This window comes from Carassius auratus, unplaced genomic scaffold, assembly GCF_003368295.1.
Source record: "Carassius auratus strain Wakin unplaced genomic scaffold, ASM336829v1 scaf_tig00048091, whole genome shotgun sequence".
NCBI lineage: Eukaryota > Metazoa > Chordata > Actinopteri > Cypriniformes > Cyprinidae > Carassius > Carassius auratus.
The window spans coordinates 47,657-64,079 of record NW_020527060.1 but is presented as its reverse complement, the minus strand read 5'-3'; the positions used below and the strand labels follow the sequence as shown (position 1 = coordinate 64,079).

The 16,423-nt window shown below is 38.0% G+C and overlaps 2 protein-coding genes across 9 annotated transcripts in view; one reads left to right on the top strand and one right to left on the bottom strand.

Annotated features, from left to right (window-relative positions):
- Positions 1 to 16,423, bottom strand: part of LOC113089000 (glutamate receptor 2-like) — a 30,996-nt gene that overhangs the window by 6,088 nt on the left and 8,485 nt on the right. For all 8 annotated transcript variants that reach the window (XR_003286327.1, XM_026255894.1, XM_026255896.1 and 5 more), the window contains exons 3-12: positions 13,139 to 13,378; positions 11,172 to 11,368; positions 10,966 to 11,019; positions 4,154 to 4,312; positions 3,851 to 4,018; positions 3,659 to 3,763; positions 1,867 to 1,974; positions 1,566 to 1,772; positions 915 to 1,282; positions 209 to 407 (exon numbers count right to left, since the gene is read on the bottom strand). Coding sequence is in view for 7 of the 8 variants with exons in the window: in XM_026255894.1 (XP_026111679.1) it covers positions 209 to 407; positions 915 to 1,282; positions 1,566 to 1,772; positions 1,867 to 1,974; positions 3,659 to 3,763; positions 3,851 to 4,018; positions 4,154 to 4,312; positions 10,966 to 11,019; positions 11,172 to 11,368; positions 13,139 to 13,378 (1,805 nt within the window). In the remaining variant the exon portion in view is untranslated. The remainder of the gene's footprint in view (positions 1 to 208; positions 408 to 914; positions 1,283 to 1,565; positions 1,773 to 1,866; positions 1,975 to 3,658; positions 3,764 to 3,850; positions 4,019 to 4,153; positions 4,313 to 10,965; positions 11,020 to 11,171; positions 11,369 to 13,138; positions 13,379 to 16,423) is intronic.
- Positions 7,069 to 9,328, top strand: LOC113089001 (uncharacterized). The gene is made up of 4 exons (XM_026255902.1): positions 7,069 to 7,617; positions 8,088 to 8,229; positions 8,406 to 8,625; positions 8,730 to 9,328. The coding sequence occupies exons 1-4, from the start codon at positions 7,267 to 7,269 to the stop codon at positions 8,890 to 8,892; spliced, it is 876 nt and encodes a 291-aa protein (XP_026111687.1). The 5' UTR covers positions 7,069 to 7,266; the 3' UTR covers positions 8,893 to 9,328.

Below are 16,423 nucleotides of genomic sequence, written 5' to 3'. Positions count from 1 at the left end.
ATATCAGAAAATGTTATATTTTCATAATGCAACAAGATTTTCATGATGCGACAAAATTTTGTAATTCATCATTGTTTCTTTTAAAACATCTAAAAGCTTTTTTTTAAAAATAATGACGTGTACACTCATATGCATGCCATTTATTTATGGTCCAGGGGAATTATTTAAATGATTTGTTTTTATTGATGAACCACACTGGTCCACTCACCCTAAAGAACTCTTTGGTGGAGCCTGCATCCAATGTCCCATATGCAATCTCAGTCTGCTTGGCCAGGTCTTCAGCACTCTCGATAGGTGACACCATCCTCTCCACAGTGAGAAAGGCAGCCAAGTTAGCCGTGTAGGAGGAGATGATGATGAGGGTGAAAAACCACCACACACCACCAACTATACGGCCAGACAACGACCTACACACAGCAAACACAGTCAGCCACACACTAACACCAACATGCTCCACCCACAGAACCAGCCTGTTCTTACAGTAAAATTCAAGAGAAAGAAAGAAAGAAAGAAAGATAGAAAGAAAATAAATCCTTTCACTTTGTAAAAAATGGGGAATATGCAGCCGAAACACGGTACCTCTCCAAGAGGGCTAGAAATGGTGACCTTGTGCATCTTATTGTTCCCAACCGGGTGAATGCATGTTCACAGAAGAAATGTTCAACCAAAGTTTAAACCACAACTTTGATAAAACATTTCTCATCCTGTGTTGGCTCTTTCTTCTTACCCTTGGAACATTGAAGTTGGGAATTGTATATTACACCATTTTCAATGGAAATGGATACGAAGCCAGAGCTGCAGGAGCATGAACATACAGAAACCACGGCAATGGTGGGAAAACTGTTGATGCACTAAGCCGAAAGCACACCCCACATGCTAGCCGGCTAGCATTAGCACCCACTGCACGCACCAACCTTGGTGAAATATCGCATCCCTGCTGCATAAAAGCGCCCAGAGAAAACCACAGACTATTAAAGATTCCAAATTCGTTCGTAGATTCGCTAGGGCCCAGCTGCCCATCCTCAAACTCCTCAGTGTGCCACTCGTAAGGGCTGAAGCGGCTAACAAGGAAGAGCACGACGCTAACTCCGATGTAGGCGAATACAATGCACATCCAGATCTCGTAGGCCAACGGGTCCAGGAAAGAGAAGACACCCGGCTTGGATTTCTGTGGTTTCTTGATCATAATGGATATGCCCAGACTCATGAAAGGTTTCGAGAAGTCTATCACCTCCTCTCTAACCAGAGTGATGGTAAGAGGAGCTACAGCTATGTCTGCTTTCTGTCAACAGTAAAAAGAAGAGGAATTAGGCGAATTACACATATGGGCCTCTAGGAAATGTGTGATGAAATGCAATAAACTCCTAATTTTCTGCCGTTTATTAATAGTTAGTAAGGTGACTGTTAAGTTTGGGTATGGGGTTGGGATATAGAATGTGGTCAGTACTAATAAACTGTTAATATGCTAGTAATATCCATGCTAATAAACAACTAGTCAATAGTGAGAATTGTTTCTTTAAACTAAAGAGTTACCGTGCACTATGAGTCTATGTTTTACTACTCACCCCGTAAACCAGTTCTCCAACCATTCCATTCCAGATTTTGGTCTCAGCATCTCGTGCGCCGTATTTTCCGTCTGCCACAATCCTCAGCTGATACTTAAACCCACAATGCTTTGCAATCTCGGCGGCCAGGTCCACACAGTATCCCTCATATCTTTCATTATCGGTGAATAACTCTGCATTCTTTTTCAGCATTACATACGGTGCCTCCTACAACAAACATGCAGGGAGAAAAAGACGTTGACATCATTTTCGTACAAAGTTGATTTCAATTGCACTTGAAACATCATGGAATATCTCTTACCAGGATTGTTGTCACAACAACTGTTTTATTCTCCATTCCCATGGTATCGTTGGGGAAAAGGTCAGATTTCGTCACGGCCATTTTGTCCATCTCATTCCAGTAACCAATCTGATAGAAAGAACACACACAAAAGACTTTAAAAAAAGTACTAAAAGTTGGGGTTAGGAATCAATAACCTTACCGAGAACCATTCTTTTTAATTAAGTTAAAGGGTACTCACGTACGAAAAAGAGCGGAAGCTACAGAGTACGGTTTCTAAAGTTAAAAAATATATATTTTTCATGCACAAACACATTGATTCAATTCAGAAGGCCTTTATTAAAGCCCCAAAGCCATGCGGAGCACTTTTTATTATGGATGGATGAACTTTATTGGACTTCAAAATCTCAACAGCCATTAAAAAGCTTGGAAGAGGCAAGGACACTTTTTAATATGACTCAGATTGTATCCATCTGAAAGAAGGAAGTCATATATACCTAGCTTCAGGGTGAGTAAATCATGAGGTAATTTAGATTTTTGGGTGAGCTGTCCCTTTAAGGACTCTTTAATGTATTTTTTTCCTAAATGTGAATAGAACACTGTACTAAAATACTCTGACAGTGTTTCCTCTATCACTATTCAGCAGTGGTGCCGAGGTACAACCAAATCAACAGTGCCAAGAAAAAAGAAATAACGTCTGAGTTGGGCTGTCTGCTTCCAGACTTGAATGTGATGAAAGAGAAACATGATTAAAGAGACTGTGTGCAGCGAAATAAGAATAAACTGTCAACACATATTTATATTGCACTGCACCCGCTGGCTGCACAAACATCCCTCACGATCAATGCTGTTCATTAATAACTTTTATGAACTGGTCCTTTGTAACGAATTGCAAAGACTAAAGAATCATTCACAAACTCAGGCTAATCATTTATAAAATTCCACACTACACACTTCATGTATTAATTTATTAGCTATCCAGTATTTCATGAAAGCATATTTTTTTATTAAGCCTTTAGCTTCTAATGAAAGTGTAGTACTTTCAGATCGGTTAAACACTTTATATCACTTTATATCTAGTTAGCTAGTAGTCATCTAGTTATCTACTATCTTGTTCTGGGTCAGTAAGACCATTTAATGTTTACAAGACAAATCTTTATTTTTTATTTTTATAAAACTACAGTAAAAAACAGTCATATTGTAAAATATTCTAACAAAGTGAAACAACAGTATATATTTTAAAATGTAATTAATTCCTGCAAAGGCAAAGCTTAATTTCAGCAGGCATTACTCTTCAGTGTTACATAATCGTTCAGAAATCATACTATTATGCTAATGTCTCAAGAAACATTACTGCTTAGCAAACATTTGCTATTATTATGAATGTTGAGTAGGAAGCTCTAAAGAACAGTGTTTTTTGCAATCGAAGCTTTTGTAAGAGTGTCACAATGTCACTTTTGATCAATTTAATGTGTTCTTGCTGAATAAATTACTTACTGACCAAAACATTTTTATTGGTAGTGCTGATAAAGATACACTGAGTTTTATTCAAATAAATGGTAATTTGAAAATAATAATAATAATAATAATAATAAATTACAGACAAATTAAATATGTTATCAAGGAAGTGTTGCTTTAGTTTGTCATTATTATATAATGAAAACAAATTTTATGGTGGGTGCAAGAATCATTATTTGATATCATTCAGTGGTAATGTAATCAGACTCTCTACTGAGAATTTTTACAATTCCCATCCCAAATACACATACTGAAGTTCATGAAGAATGCAGACTCTAGATGCACACTGTGTTACCTTCACAGGGCCACTGTTTTTCAGCTCCATGACATTGACTGTGTAATTCACTCGTCTGCCATACTGATCGAATTGAATATTTCCTGTCAATCCATCCACACGCACCTGAGCAAACACATGCACAGATGTTAAATCTTATAAAGTTCTCACACACAGACCACAGGCATTGATAACATGTCGGCAGAGTGGGACCTGTTTGAGAGCACGCTCTATCTCCACCCCCTGAGCCCACGGCACCGCAGGATTGGCCAGGCAGTCTCCGTTGTTGCCACGGCGACTGATATCAATCCTTTGTTTATGCAGAAAGCGGAATGCCTCGGTCATTACTTGCACAGCGTCGTATGTGAGAGCAGAAGTGTACTGCAAGAGAAAGAACGTTCTGGTGTTTTATGATGGATAAAAACTTCCATAACAAATAGAGACGATAACTACGATCAAAATGCGGTCAGCTGTATTTTTTATTTTAGCATCATTTAAATATTTGCACTCCTTCACCCTGATTCTGCTGTCTGCTCCAGGGTACTCCTTCTCCTCCAGTGCCTCCCAGCGCTGGTCAAATTTAGCTACAAGCGGGTCATCAAAGTCCACTATCTGAAATCCAGATACATTCGCTCCTCCATACTGAATCTTGGACAAATCTCCATCCACAAAGCCCTGAAACACACACACACACACACACATACGTTTTGTAGTAATAGAATTAATGCTACATAAAAATATAGGCTATTTGTATTGTTAGTATCACGAACAAAAATGCTAAATGAGTCATTCTTCCACACACAACATACACACACATTCTGATCACATGCACTACGAAATGCATATTATACACAATCATTAGAATCTGAAATACTATAAAATTCCTTAAAAAAAAAAAAGAAAAAAAAAGGGAATTCTGTCATTATTCACTCAACATACACCATATGACCTTCTTTCATCCATATAAACCAAAAGAGATGTTTAAGAGTATGTCCAAGTTGCTCTTTTCTACTCAACTGAAGCACCTAGGGATTAGCTTTTTAGGAAATTAATTATATAAACATTGTTCTGCTCCACATGCAAAAAAATAAATAAAAAATAGCAATTTAATAGTGCCATAAAAACTTTAAAATTTAAATTAAGCCTTAACTTAATTACAAAAATGAATTGCAAAAAAAAGCCATAATATTAAAAATATTTAAAGAAAAAGAATCACACTATTAAAAGCAATGCTGTGATTATGTCAGTAGGAATAGACCTGCCTCAGTGAGCGTCTGTAATGCAGGAAACGGATGTGTAGGATTTAGTTAAGCCTTACTTATGCAGGATAGTTATGTATCAAAATGAATTTATTCAGGAGAAAAAAAAACCTGACAGACATTCGGGAAATTGCCTCTTGCAATCTGAAACCACATCAGGTGGTTGACTCCACTCTTTACTTATGACTTAATTATCATAGCTAATATTATGCTATTAATTTCATAACGATACAACTTAATTCTCATCATTTTGACTTTACTCTCAAAACATTACATCTTTATTTTTGAAATGTGATTATTCTGACAAAAAGGCCAATTATAAGAGTTTTTTGTGGCACTACAAAGCTACTTGGAATATATACCATAAACCATATTAGCCACCTTTCTGATGCTTTTAGGAAGCTTTAAAGGCTATGTTGCAGGTTTTTTTTTTTTTCTTTTCTGGCAATTTTCTAGTTCGTAATAAACATTTAAACAGTTATCCATTGTATTTGATGTTGTAGGGTATTACAAAAAAGAAATATAATAAGGAAAAGTAGGTGATATCTTAGCGGTTAGCTACAGGTTAGCAATGAATCTTGTTTCTCCCACAATGCATTGCATGACGTCACATGAGGTACTCGCTATTGGACGACAAACGAAAGCTCGCCTTAATTAGTGATGGGAAGTTCGATTCTTTTCCGCGAACCGGTTCTTTCGGACGGTTCGATTCAATAAACCGGTTGAAAAAACCGGTTCATCGGTTCTTTCACGCTCGACGTAATGACGTCATTGGCGATGACGTAATGGCGTCACGTCTATCAAACATTCAAATATATAAAGTCAGTAATCATAACTTTAGTCAGTTAAAACCTCATAATCATGAAAAGTTTACATTTGAGTTTTGCAACAACACCTAAATACAGTAACAGCAATAATGTGCATATGAGGATTTAAGTCTTGAAGATATAAAGTAAATAAATTAGGTGTCATCAGTGCAGAAACCATGATCCACTTACTAAACATAATCCATTGCGATGTATTTGTTATTAAATTAACTTACGTTTCGCCAGATTGCCCTTCATCCAAGCCCTCAAAATACCCGCTCATAACTACTAGTACAGAATCAGAATAAATCACCAAAAGAATCCCTTCGGTTCAGAGACATGCTGTGAGTCAGTTGGCTTCACGCTGAATCGCGCATGCGCAGTATCATCAGTTCATCGATTCTCAATTCGGGCGCGTCCGACAGAAACGATTCTCGGTTGAGTGTACTGATGATCCGAAAACCGATGCAACCGGTTCTTGACTCGAGAACGAGAATCGCTCTAACCGGCACGTGCTGCAGTTCAGTGTCATCAGCTGCTCTACTCGTGTTCATGTTCTGTTTACTACAAACTCAATTTGTGAATGTCATCATTAACTATAAATACAGTACAGATATCTCATAAATCATCCCTTATTCCTATTAAACATAAGAGTCTTTAGAGTCTTAATTATTGTCCAACTTCCCTGAAAACCCATTTGGCCTATACATTATATACAATATACAGATTGGAAACATTAATCTAAAAAAAATAATTTAAAAAAAAATCAAAATAAAATATAGTTACTTTATCACACTTTCCGATGTTTAACAAAATACTTACAAAATTACACGCATGCGCAGTATCATCAGTTCATCGGTTCTCAATTCGGACGCGTCCGACAGACACGATTCTCGGTTGAGTGTACTGGTGATCCGAAAACCGAAGCAACCGGTTCTTGACTCGAGAACGAGAATCAGCTCATCGGTTCTCAAATCGGACGCGTCCGACAGAAACGATTCTCGGTTGAGTGTACTGGTGATCCGAACACCGAAGCAACCGGTTCTTGACTCGAGAACGAGAACTGCTCCAGCAGTGGGCGTGTTTGTTCATTATCTGGCTCGGCTCGGTGTTCATCTTCAGTTCGGTCTTCACAGCATTTCATTCAGTGTACTGTTTGAGTAAATGGATTACCCCGGGATATTGGTTTATTCTGACTCAGAGGGAGTGTCAGTCACGTTAAAAAAGTTAACAGCTTAAGTAATTGGTGGATTTATGCTTATTGGAGACGTGAACCGTTTCAAACGATTCAGTTCGATTTGGTGAACTGGTTCAACCGGTTCACTAAGAAGAACCGGTTAAATTGAACGATTCGTTCACGAATCGGCCATCACTAGCCTTAATACCATTGAGAGAGTGAGACGAGTAGTGAGAGTAACGTTAGTAGCTAGTGAAAGAGATCGATAGATTGATAGATAAATAGATAGATACATAGATAGATATCATAGCATAGCATAAATATATAGTCAGAGATAGCATAGCATAACAGATAGCTTAGAGAAAGAGTAGAGAATAAATAGACAACATGGTTTATTACTGTGTTTGTGGCGGGTGCAAGAACTCCAGCAAAACTGGACATAGGGTCCATTGTTTCCCCAAGGACAAAGGGATCTTCCGAAGCTGGGTGCAATTTGTCAAGATTAGGCGGGCAGATTTTTCAGCTAGCTCTGTCACCGCCTACTCGAGAATATGCAGCGCGCATTTCAAGGAGGAGGATTACCACTCTGGGGATGCCAAGATGGTCGCACTTTCTTTAAAAAGTATGAGGATGGCTAAGTTAATTCCTACCGCCGTGCCGTCTGTGAATGCAAACCTCTCTGCTTGTCCTGTCCCGAGGTCGAGAGACACCGTCTGCCGCAAGCGATATATTGCCACGGTAAGCATCATGCTAACGTTAATGTTTACAAGCTGCGTTTTAGCTAGCTCTGTTTGTATTTTGCATAACGTGTTCCCTTTGACACAGCCTCCACTACAAGCATGATCATTCTGACATTAGAAGAGCATATTTCGTGATTCACGAATATGAGCCAAAACAAAATTGCCCTGAAGTAAATGTCCATAATATGGACATCGGGAATCGGCAATGGGCTTTCACAATAGTGTGTTTGCGTTTTGTGTTAGACTGCTACGGTTCTCTTTCACATATATTTGACCGTGACCGTGTAGTGGAGGCTAAAGGCAAGTAAACACAGTTTACCCACCTCTGAAATATCAGAAACAGTTTATCCACTTTTCACTTCAAAGTTTAGCTACCTCTCAGTAAATTCACTAACGTTACCTCATAGAGTTTATGCACCACATGTACTCTAGACATTTATAACCACTTATTATATTTGTTTTGGCAAGATGATGACAGATACCTCACAGCAGGAGACCGTGGACAGTGTAGACACTGTGGAGAGTGTCGATACTGGCGATCAGCCCTTGCCCTCCTCCACTTCTGATGCTGTGACACAGTGTTATTTGAAGCCCCCCCGATGGTCTCGCGGTAAGTCTTGGGTATTTTAAGTGGTAGATATTCTGTCTAAATCATTGCCAGTATCTATGCAAGCAGTACATTTCCATACACATTGATTAAATTAATACATAGCCTACACCAAAACATAGCCGCTTAGATTTGCTATGATTGTCACATGTTTGGGTATGTTTACTGCCTCTCCACAGCTGTGCAGGTTAACCTGAAGCCCAAGATGGTCAGCGTGGGTACACAGACGTCTTTCAGCCCACAAACCTCCACTCCCCTCGCTAGTCCTGAACAGACAGATGATGAAGATGATGATAATGCCTCTGTCGTTAGTGACTTATCGTGCGTGCCCGAAGAGCCGATGCATGAGGAGGACTTGTTTGATGAGGAGCCACCTTACGCGTGTGACCCCCACCACAAGTGAGATAATTTAAAACCAACATAGACCATTTTGAATGCTCATTTTATTGTGTACTGTAGTTTGAATGACACCTCCCTCCCTCCCTAATTTTTTGTTGTTGTAGTGGCATTGACAAATTCATTGTTTGCCAAGAGGAGCTGATGGGCCTTTTTGCCATCTGTCCGGCCTGTTGTGAGAGGTCAGATAGTAGCATCGGGCAGCAGGAAGGAACTTTTGTTAAGATCAAGCAGGTACGGTTTTGTTTGCGCAGCAGGCCATCTGGTTAGAAAATCAGAATATCTAATTACAATCTGATAGCTCTGACTGTCTTGCCAGATAATTTACAATGTATGTACCAGGCTGGCTTTAGTCTGTTGGTTTGTGATGTGTTTTTTCCATCTTTGTAAGTGGCAATAATTGTCGCTGTACCCCATTCAAGGGGTCCTGCATGCCGCATGTCTGCTCCTCTGCCTGTTATTTGCATGAAATTTGTTGTATGTAATTCAAAATAATTTACCAATCATTTTACCTGTGCCTTGTCAACCTCTGTGTGCGGTGTTGTCTGGGCTCACTGTGTGTCTGCTTGATGTGCTTTTGCGTGTGTGTGTGAGAGAAACAAAAGAAACTGTGCAAACGTTTCAGGTCAGTAATCTTCGTCCTTGTTCAGTAAATGTTCAGTAACCGTTAAAAGCAATGCCAATAAACTGTGTTTTCTTATCAAAATTCATGTGTTCTGTGTGCTTTATAACATTTTAAGGGCAATTGGGGGATCACAACAGAATAAGCAATTATTTTTATTAATTTTCATCCAAACGAGGCCATTGAAAGCCCTGATAGGTCTGGTCACCACTTTGAAATTTTTGTCTGATGGTTGAAACCACACAAGAGGGTAGAGGCTTCCTTATACTCCTGCCTAAAACTCCATAAGCCCAGCGTATAGCCTGCCTGTACGCAGTGTACCGGTATTGCCTAGGGATAAGTAGGAAAGATTCTTAAGTTTAAAACTGTAAGTAGGTTGGAAACGTCATTTTAAGCCTGTCTCTTATGCATGTTTATTGTGTATGCAACACATCTCCTGTCACTTATAGCTGTTGTTCAAAAGACTCAGTGTAAAAAGATTGGTAAAGTAAACAAACCATGAACATACTCGTGCGTGCTGGCTTGAAGGGGACCATGATCCTGCCTGAAGTGTGAGTATGCTATGTGTAGCACAAACGGATTCAGGCAGCATGCCTCAAATCCAGGATGCTGCGATAGGCACGTTACATCTGCTGGCCGCGGGGTGAGGTCCTCGACCAGCGACCAAAACGCTCTCACCTCCCTACAACACAAGCTCTCCACCACAGTTTCCATGGGACGACACCGCCCACACAGACACCTGCCAAACACAGCGACACAGACGCATACTACTCACTCCCTCTACCGGTAAGCCTGACGGTGTCAATGACAATTAATCACGAGGAAAACTAGTTGGCACTATCAACAATAATCACACTGAAGACATGACCAGCCGTCGGCGTCGGCTACGTTTGCAAACAACATTTTCACCGGAGGAGGTGGTAAAAGCTTAGAAATTAACAGTAGGGGTTCACAGGTGGGACTGTCAAGCTAGCCCATAGCTTATCACTGTCACTAGATATAAAGAAAACGTTGACTTTTATTCGGTGCTATTCACTGACAGTAAAAAAAAAGTTGTTATTGTATGCACTGCTGTTCACAGACTACTAGCTCCAGCGGTCATTGCTGCGTTTCTAAATGGTAGCAACTCACCAGGACACTTCACCAACTCTCCACTCATTCTCCTCTGACCATGCATTTATTTGTCTTTGATTACCATCGGCTCTCGGTATTTCCTCATTCGCCCTGTCACGTCTAAACGGTTCGAAATTATATGGCTGTGGGCCATCAAAAATGTTAACTGTGGGTCTTTCCACCTCTTCCTCATCCCAGTTAGACGCCATAATCACTGAGTGCTAGAACTAGTTCTAGTAGCTGCTGAGCTGCAAGGCTGGGGCTACCTTCCAGCACGTCTACCTCATGTGACGTCATCGCCGAATTGCGTAAAAAATAACCGTTACTAACCAAAAACTACAAAAACTGGACTTTAACACCATTTTGGAGACATTTCTAACTTTATATACATATCTTGACTGCTTTACGTACCCATTAATCGAAAGTAGTGTTTAACCTGCACCATAGCCTTTAAGTCTCTTGGTCACTGTATATATTTGTTTTGTGGTAGAAATCCATGGAAAAATGATCGGCATACGTATTTGGAACAAAAAGAGGGTGAGTAAATAATGACAAAATGATTATTTTTGGATGAATTGTTTCGTGAAACTCGATCGTTGCCAACTTACAAAATTCGCAATGATGTAATGATATCCTTTCACGTGTCGACCGATCGTAATCACCTGTGGAGAAGCAGGCCGAAAGCGTCATTCACAAGAGAGATTTAATTAAAGCCTCACATAATAAATGTTGAAGGTGTACGCAGTACATCATTCCTTAACTACATTGCTGACCTTACACGTGTGCTGTAATGTGTTTTTAGTACATCATTCACCTGCTCCATAATGTCCTTGACTTTGTCCTGTTCACAGTCTAAAATGACTCTCCTCTCTTTCTTGTTCTCCAGGTCCTGAAAGAGGGAGCGATATGCCTCGTCCTTCCACTCATCCTTCAGGTTTCCGACGTTTATGGCTGTTACCTGCCATTTCCTCTCTGCCGCTGTGTCCAAGACGGCCTGGAGGGTCGACAGACCTACATAGAGAGACACACAGCAGCGTGCATGTGAGTGCTTCACATCAAATGCCTGCATCACGTTTTTCATCAATCTGCTCAAGCTTTAATTACCTTCCTAAAGTGTAATTGCTACTAGCTTCACTGTGTCTTTTCAAATGAGATTCAATCTCCGTTATGGCCACTCTCTGTTTTAACCACTGTTCTACTTTAATCAACCGCTACTCCACAATTACGCCCAGAGACCTTGATATCAGGAGGAGTATTTTTATTGCTCTTGAAGGCCCCTTGGGACACTTTTTCTCCTTCATTTATCATTTCTCCTCCTCGCTCTCTTTATTTTCAGCCTTCTCTCTTTGGTCATCTGCCCTTTCGTTCTCCTCTTTTCTTTAGCCTCCCTCTTTACTGCACATCTCTCCCTGCTCTCCCTCTCTATCTCTCTCGGTTGATTTCATATCTAGGTCTTGGGGGAGAGATTTATTTTGCCGCCTCAAACCAGAGATGCAGCACATAACACACACTCCAGTCACCATTCAGAAAGCATGCAGCTAACTAGTCATAATAACTGAAATTGTCCAAGAGTTATGATATTGTGTTATTATTTAGCATATATATTTTCCCCCCAATTAGAATAATAATCATATTTGACCAAACAGACATTTTAGAGTTAAAATCTGAACATTAAAAAAAATTATTATTTCGGTCACACTTTATTTTTAGGTCCAATTCTCTCTATTAACTAACTATTAACCATGAGTTTTGTCTCAATAAACTTCTAATTGGATGCTTATTAATAGTAAGGTCATTGTTAAATTTAGTTATAGAGTAGGATTAGGGGATTTCATGCAGAAAAAAGCATTAATATCTGCTTTATAAGAACTAATGAACAGCCAATTTGATAGTAATATGCATGCTAATAAGCTATTTATTAATAGTGAGAATTGTTCCTTAAAATAAAGTGTTAACAGTGATATCTAGGTTTAGAAAACTCATTGACATTTTTTCTTGCTTTGCTTTAAAACTGCTTTTCATGAGTGCAATACCAATAGAATAATAATAAAATCCATAAGTAATAATAATAATTATCCAGTATCCAGTAATAATTTTGCATCACAATCCCAATAAAATCAAGCTTTATATCAATTCACTGAAACACATTGGAAAAATTGTCACTCTCATACTGAGACATTTGAGAAACACGTCATGAGGAAACTTAATGGCCAAATAAAAATTACAGCATTGACGATGTTACTTCAATTTATATATTAAATATATTGCCCAGCTGTAATATAATTACACAATAAACAATAGCACTGTATCCTAACCAGCTGTGACTATCACAAGTGACTAAAGAAACGTGTCATTTGCTTCGTTTCTAATTTTGTGTTATATTTTTAGTGCATTACACATTAAATATTATCTGATTGGCAATGACTGTATTATGATGCACAGCAGTTTTACATTAAGTTTGGACAAATAAATGGCTTGTCAAGAGAAACTAGTCTAAATAAATAAATGACAGATGAAACTTCAATTAAATAACTAAAAGATCTATAAATAGAGAGAGAGAGAGAGAGAGAGAGAAAGAGACTGTAATGTATCTGTAAGCACTCCCAACTCACATGCTCTTTCTCCAAGAGACATTTCACCACAAAGTAATAGGACTATTGATTGAATTCTCTGGTGTATGTGTGTTTAAGTGTGTGTGCAAGCAGCTCTGACAGAGCCATGGCTGAGAAAAAAAGATAAAGAATGCATGCATTTCTCAGAAGACAGAGAGACAGTGTTTACCTCTGTCGCTGTCGTACAGATAGGCAAACTTCTCCCACTTGTAATACTCCACCAGACTGATGAGAGGCCCTTTGATATCAGGCCTCATCTGCAGAACAAACTGGTTAAGTCCATCAGCTGGAAAACTGGGCGTGATGAAGGACACGTGCAGCGTCTCGCAGAACGACGTGATGGTGTTCACTGACTTCTTATCGTAGAAGCCAAAGATGGCATACACTCCTCTAGAAAACTGTGAGCAAACTGAAAAAACAAAAACAGTAATATATAGTAACTAAATATTTTAAGATAGCAAGGTATTACATTTCTGGCTGATACCAATAAATGCCCGATATTAAATGAACCTTTTTTTGTCTATAAGAAAAAAAATTGATATTAATTTTGGCTAAAGATTACAATTAACAGTGCAATTAAACTATTTATATTTTTGTAAATTAAAACTTAGATTTGACAACTGAACTTCTGATATTTAAAAAAAAAATTAAAAATATGCATTGATAGTTCATTCACAATACAATTAATGCATTTAGAAAAGTCATAACATGAAATTTTAAGTGAGCAATATATTATGCCAATGGTGATCTAAATGCAAAAATGGGGGAAATTAGCATTCCTAATTAAATATACAGTGTCACGCACACAAAAATACAGATAATTTATCAAAACAAATACTTTACAAATCGGCCAATAATAGTGTAACAATAACTAAATTATTGGTAGTAGAACTGGGCACCACTGTGACCAAAATATTGTTTTGCAGTTTTATTTTTACCGTATATTCAAAGCAAAAATTGTATATAACTATCTTAAATTAGAAATAAACATGTGAGAGTGAGTTGCACAAATAAAAGGCACTTCTTGATTATTTGCTCTTCTTACTTCTCTTTTTAAAGTAAATAAATAAAAGACATTTATTCCTAACAGGGAAGAGGAACATATGAAGTCATAGAAAAACTTTTAAAATCATTGCAATAAGTCAGCATTAGTTTGCAACCAATACGTCATGTTAAACCCTTTGAGACATTCTCTATTTTCACACGACTCGATGCCTGTTTGTTGCAGTCCTGCCCACTTAGAGCCATTGCTATATTGGTATTGAAAACAGGATGGCAAAATACGTTTTCTACTGTCCCAATATTGTGTACTCATCATGCTACACATCATTATTAGTGATTAACTATTTTCCTGGATGGCAATTTAGTAACTTAAGTTAATTGTGCAGCAATTTTCAGGATTAAACTTTTCAGAACGGACACTCCAGATAATATTACAAATGTACAAACTTACAAATGTAACCTCTTTTTTACTGGAAGGGGACTGAAGAGCTGAAAGTGCCTGTAATTCTGTTAATTCAGAGAATTGTGCTTAATCTGATCTGAGAAAGTGTGACTGAGCATTAAAGAGAAAGAAATGAATTCAACATAGATGTCGTCCACTCCTAAAGCCACCCTGGCTTTTTAAACACAATAAATCTATGCAAACATGATATGTACACTAACTCAAACCACTGCCAACAACCATTTAGTCTCGAGTCTCTTGTTTTGACAGAAGCCACTAAATGATCTACGCTCTGACCAATGAGACAGAAATCAATTGGAGATTTAAGTGTGTGTACTTAAAGTTCAATTTCAGTCAGATTAAAGCAATAAATCATCTTTTTAAAATGTCCTGTAATCTTTTTATTCCAATTTAAATCACGCCACTGTGGTGTTTGCAAAGCCAGGCTAATAGATGTACAGCATATGACGAGATTGAGGTATGTATACAGTACATGTTAATCAGATAAAAAGATCAGTGCTGTGCACAAATCCATTACATTTAATTCAAATATGTCATGTATACTTGGACAGACAAATGGACAATACGCAAAAGCCTGACTATAACTGTACATATAACTTTATTTTGTAGCAGCATTGTGAACAACATAAAGACCTGAGATTTAAAAGAAGAATGTCAATGTATTTTTTCTTTCTTTTTTGGTATTGGTAACAACAAGAATACTCTCTGTAAAAAATATTTTGGGCAAACACTCATTTTATTAGCCAGTGGAATTTGCCACCAGTGACATAAAGCCTGAGGTGATGCACAATATTATGAAACTTCAATACAAGCACAATATTGTACAATTGCCTGAAATTAAAGGAATAAATAAAGCTCCTGCACAATTAAACTAAATCTTTTATGGTAATGCAATTAAAGTGTAGATCTGCTAATGTTGCATTAGATTTCTTTTTAAGCGTATTTGCAGCACTGAGTATTATAGCCAATCACGCACATTTCTGTTGAGCTCATTAATGCAATGACCAATCAGAGGCATTTAGATTAGTCAGCACTATTCAGTGTGCATGTTCATCTTCATTCTTTGTTATAGCACGCAGTTTAGCGAGAATGCATGTAGAGATGGCTTAAAGTGACTTAATGTTGATAGAATTTTATTGATAACAGTCTATATTATTCTGATTGATTGAAGTAATTGATGCATTGGACATGAAAGATAACAAATGCAATTAATAAAGTTATTATAATTTTTTTTCCTTGAAAATCAATTCCAGGGGGCTATTATTGCTTCTTAATAGAGAAGTTAAACTCTAACACTGGTATAATTAGTCATTAAATACTGACCAGCAATCTGAATATTAGACACACACACACACACACACACACACACATCTAGGTCACATATACTGTTTTTTATGTGTTCTTCTTTGCATGTTCAATGTGCATATTTACAGTATGTGCTCATCGAACTATAAAACATATTCATAATCCATGCTGCATCTTGTGCTCACACAGAGTGATCTGCAGACAGTCAGAAAGCTAAATATGAGACTTTGATTAGCAGTCACACAGAACAGCAGAGAGAGTCTGAGCTGGCACGGCCACACACCAGGGCTGATGGGATATGGCTGTGTGTGAATGGGGTCGCACACATACATGCTCTGGGGATGCATTTGTGTGTCAATTGCTCTCGCTGTCTAAACGTGTTGTCAGTACAGTAGGGAATTGCAGTATGGCAGTTTGTATGCCGTATTCATAGTGGGAATCGTGACCTGAAAACAATGTTCTTCCAGAATATTCTTCCAGTATAATCAAAAGGATAAGTAATAACTACAAATGTTTCAAACAAATATATCCTCTTTCTACACCTTAACACAGTTATATTTGGAAGCATATCGCCTTGAATGACCAATTTATGCTAAAATGATGATTTGTGTTTTAAAGGGTTCTTTATTCCCACCTTCTCATTTTTTTAATCTGTCATAAAATATTTTCAAAGCCACTTTATTA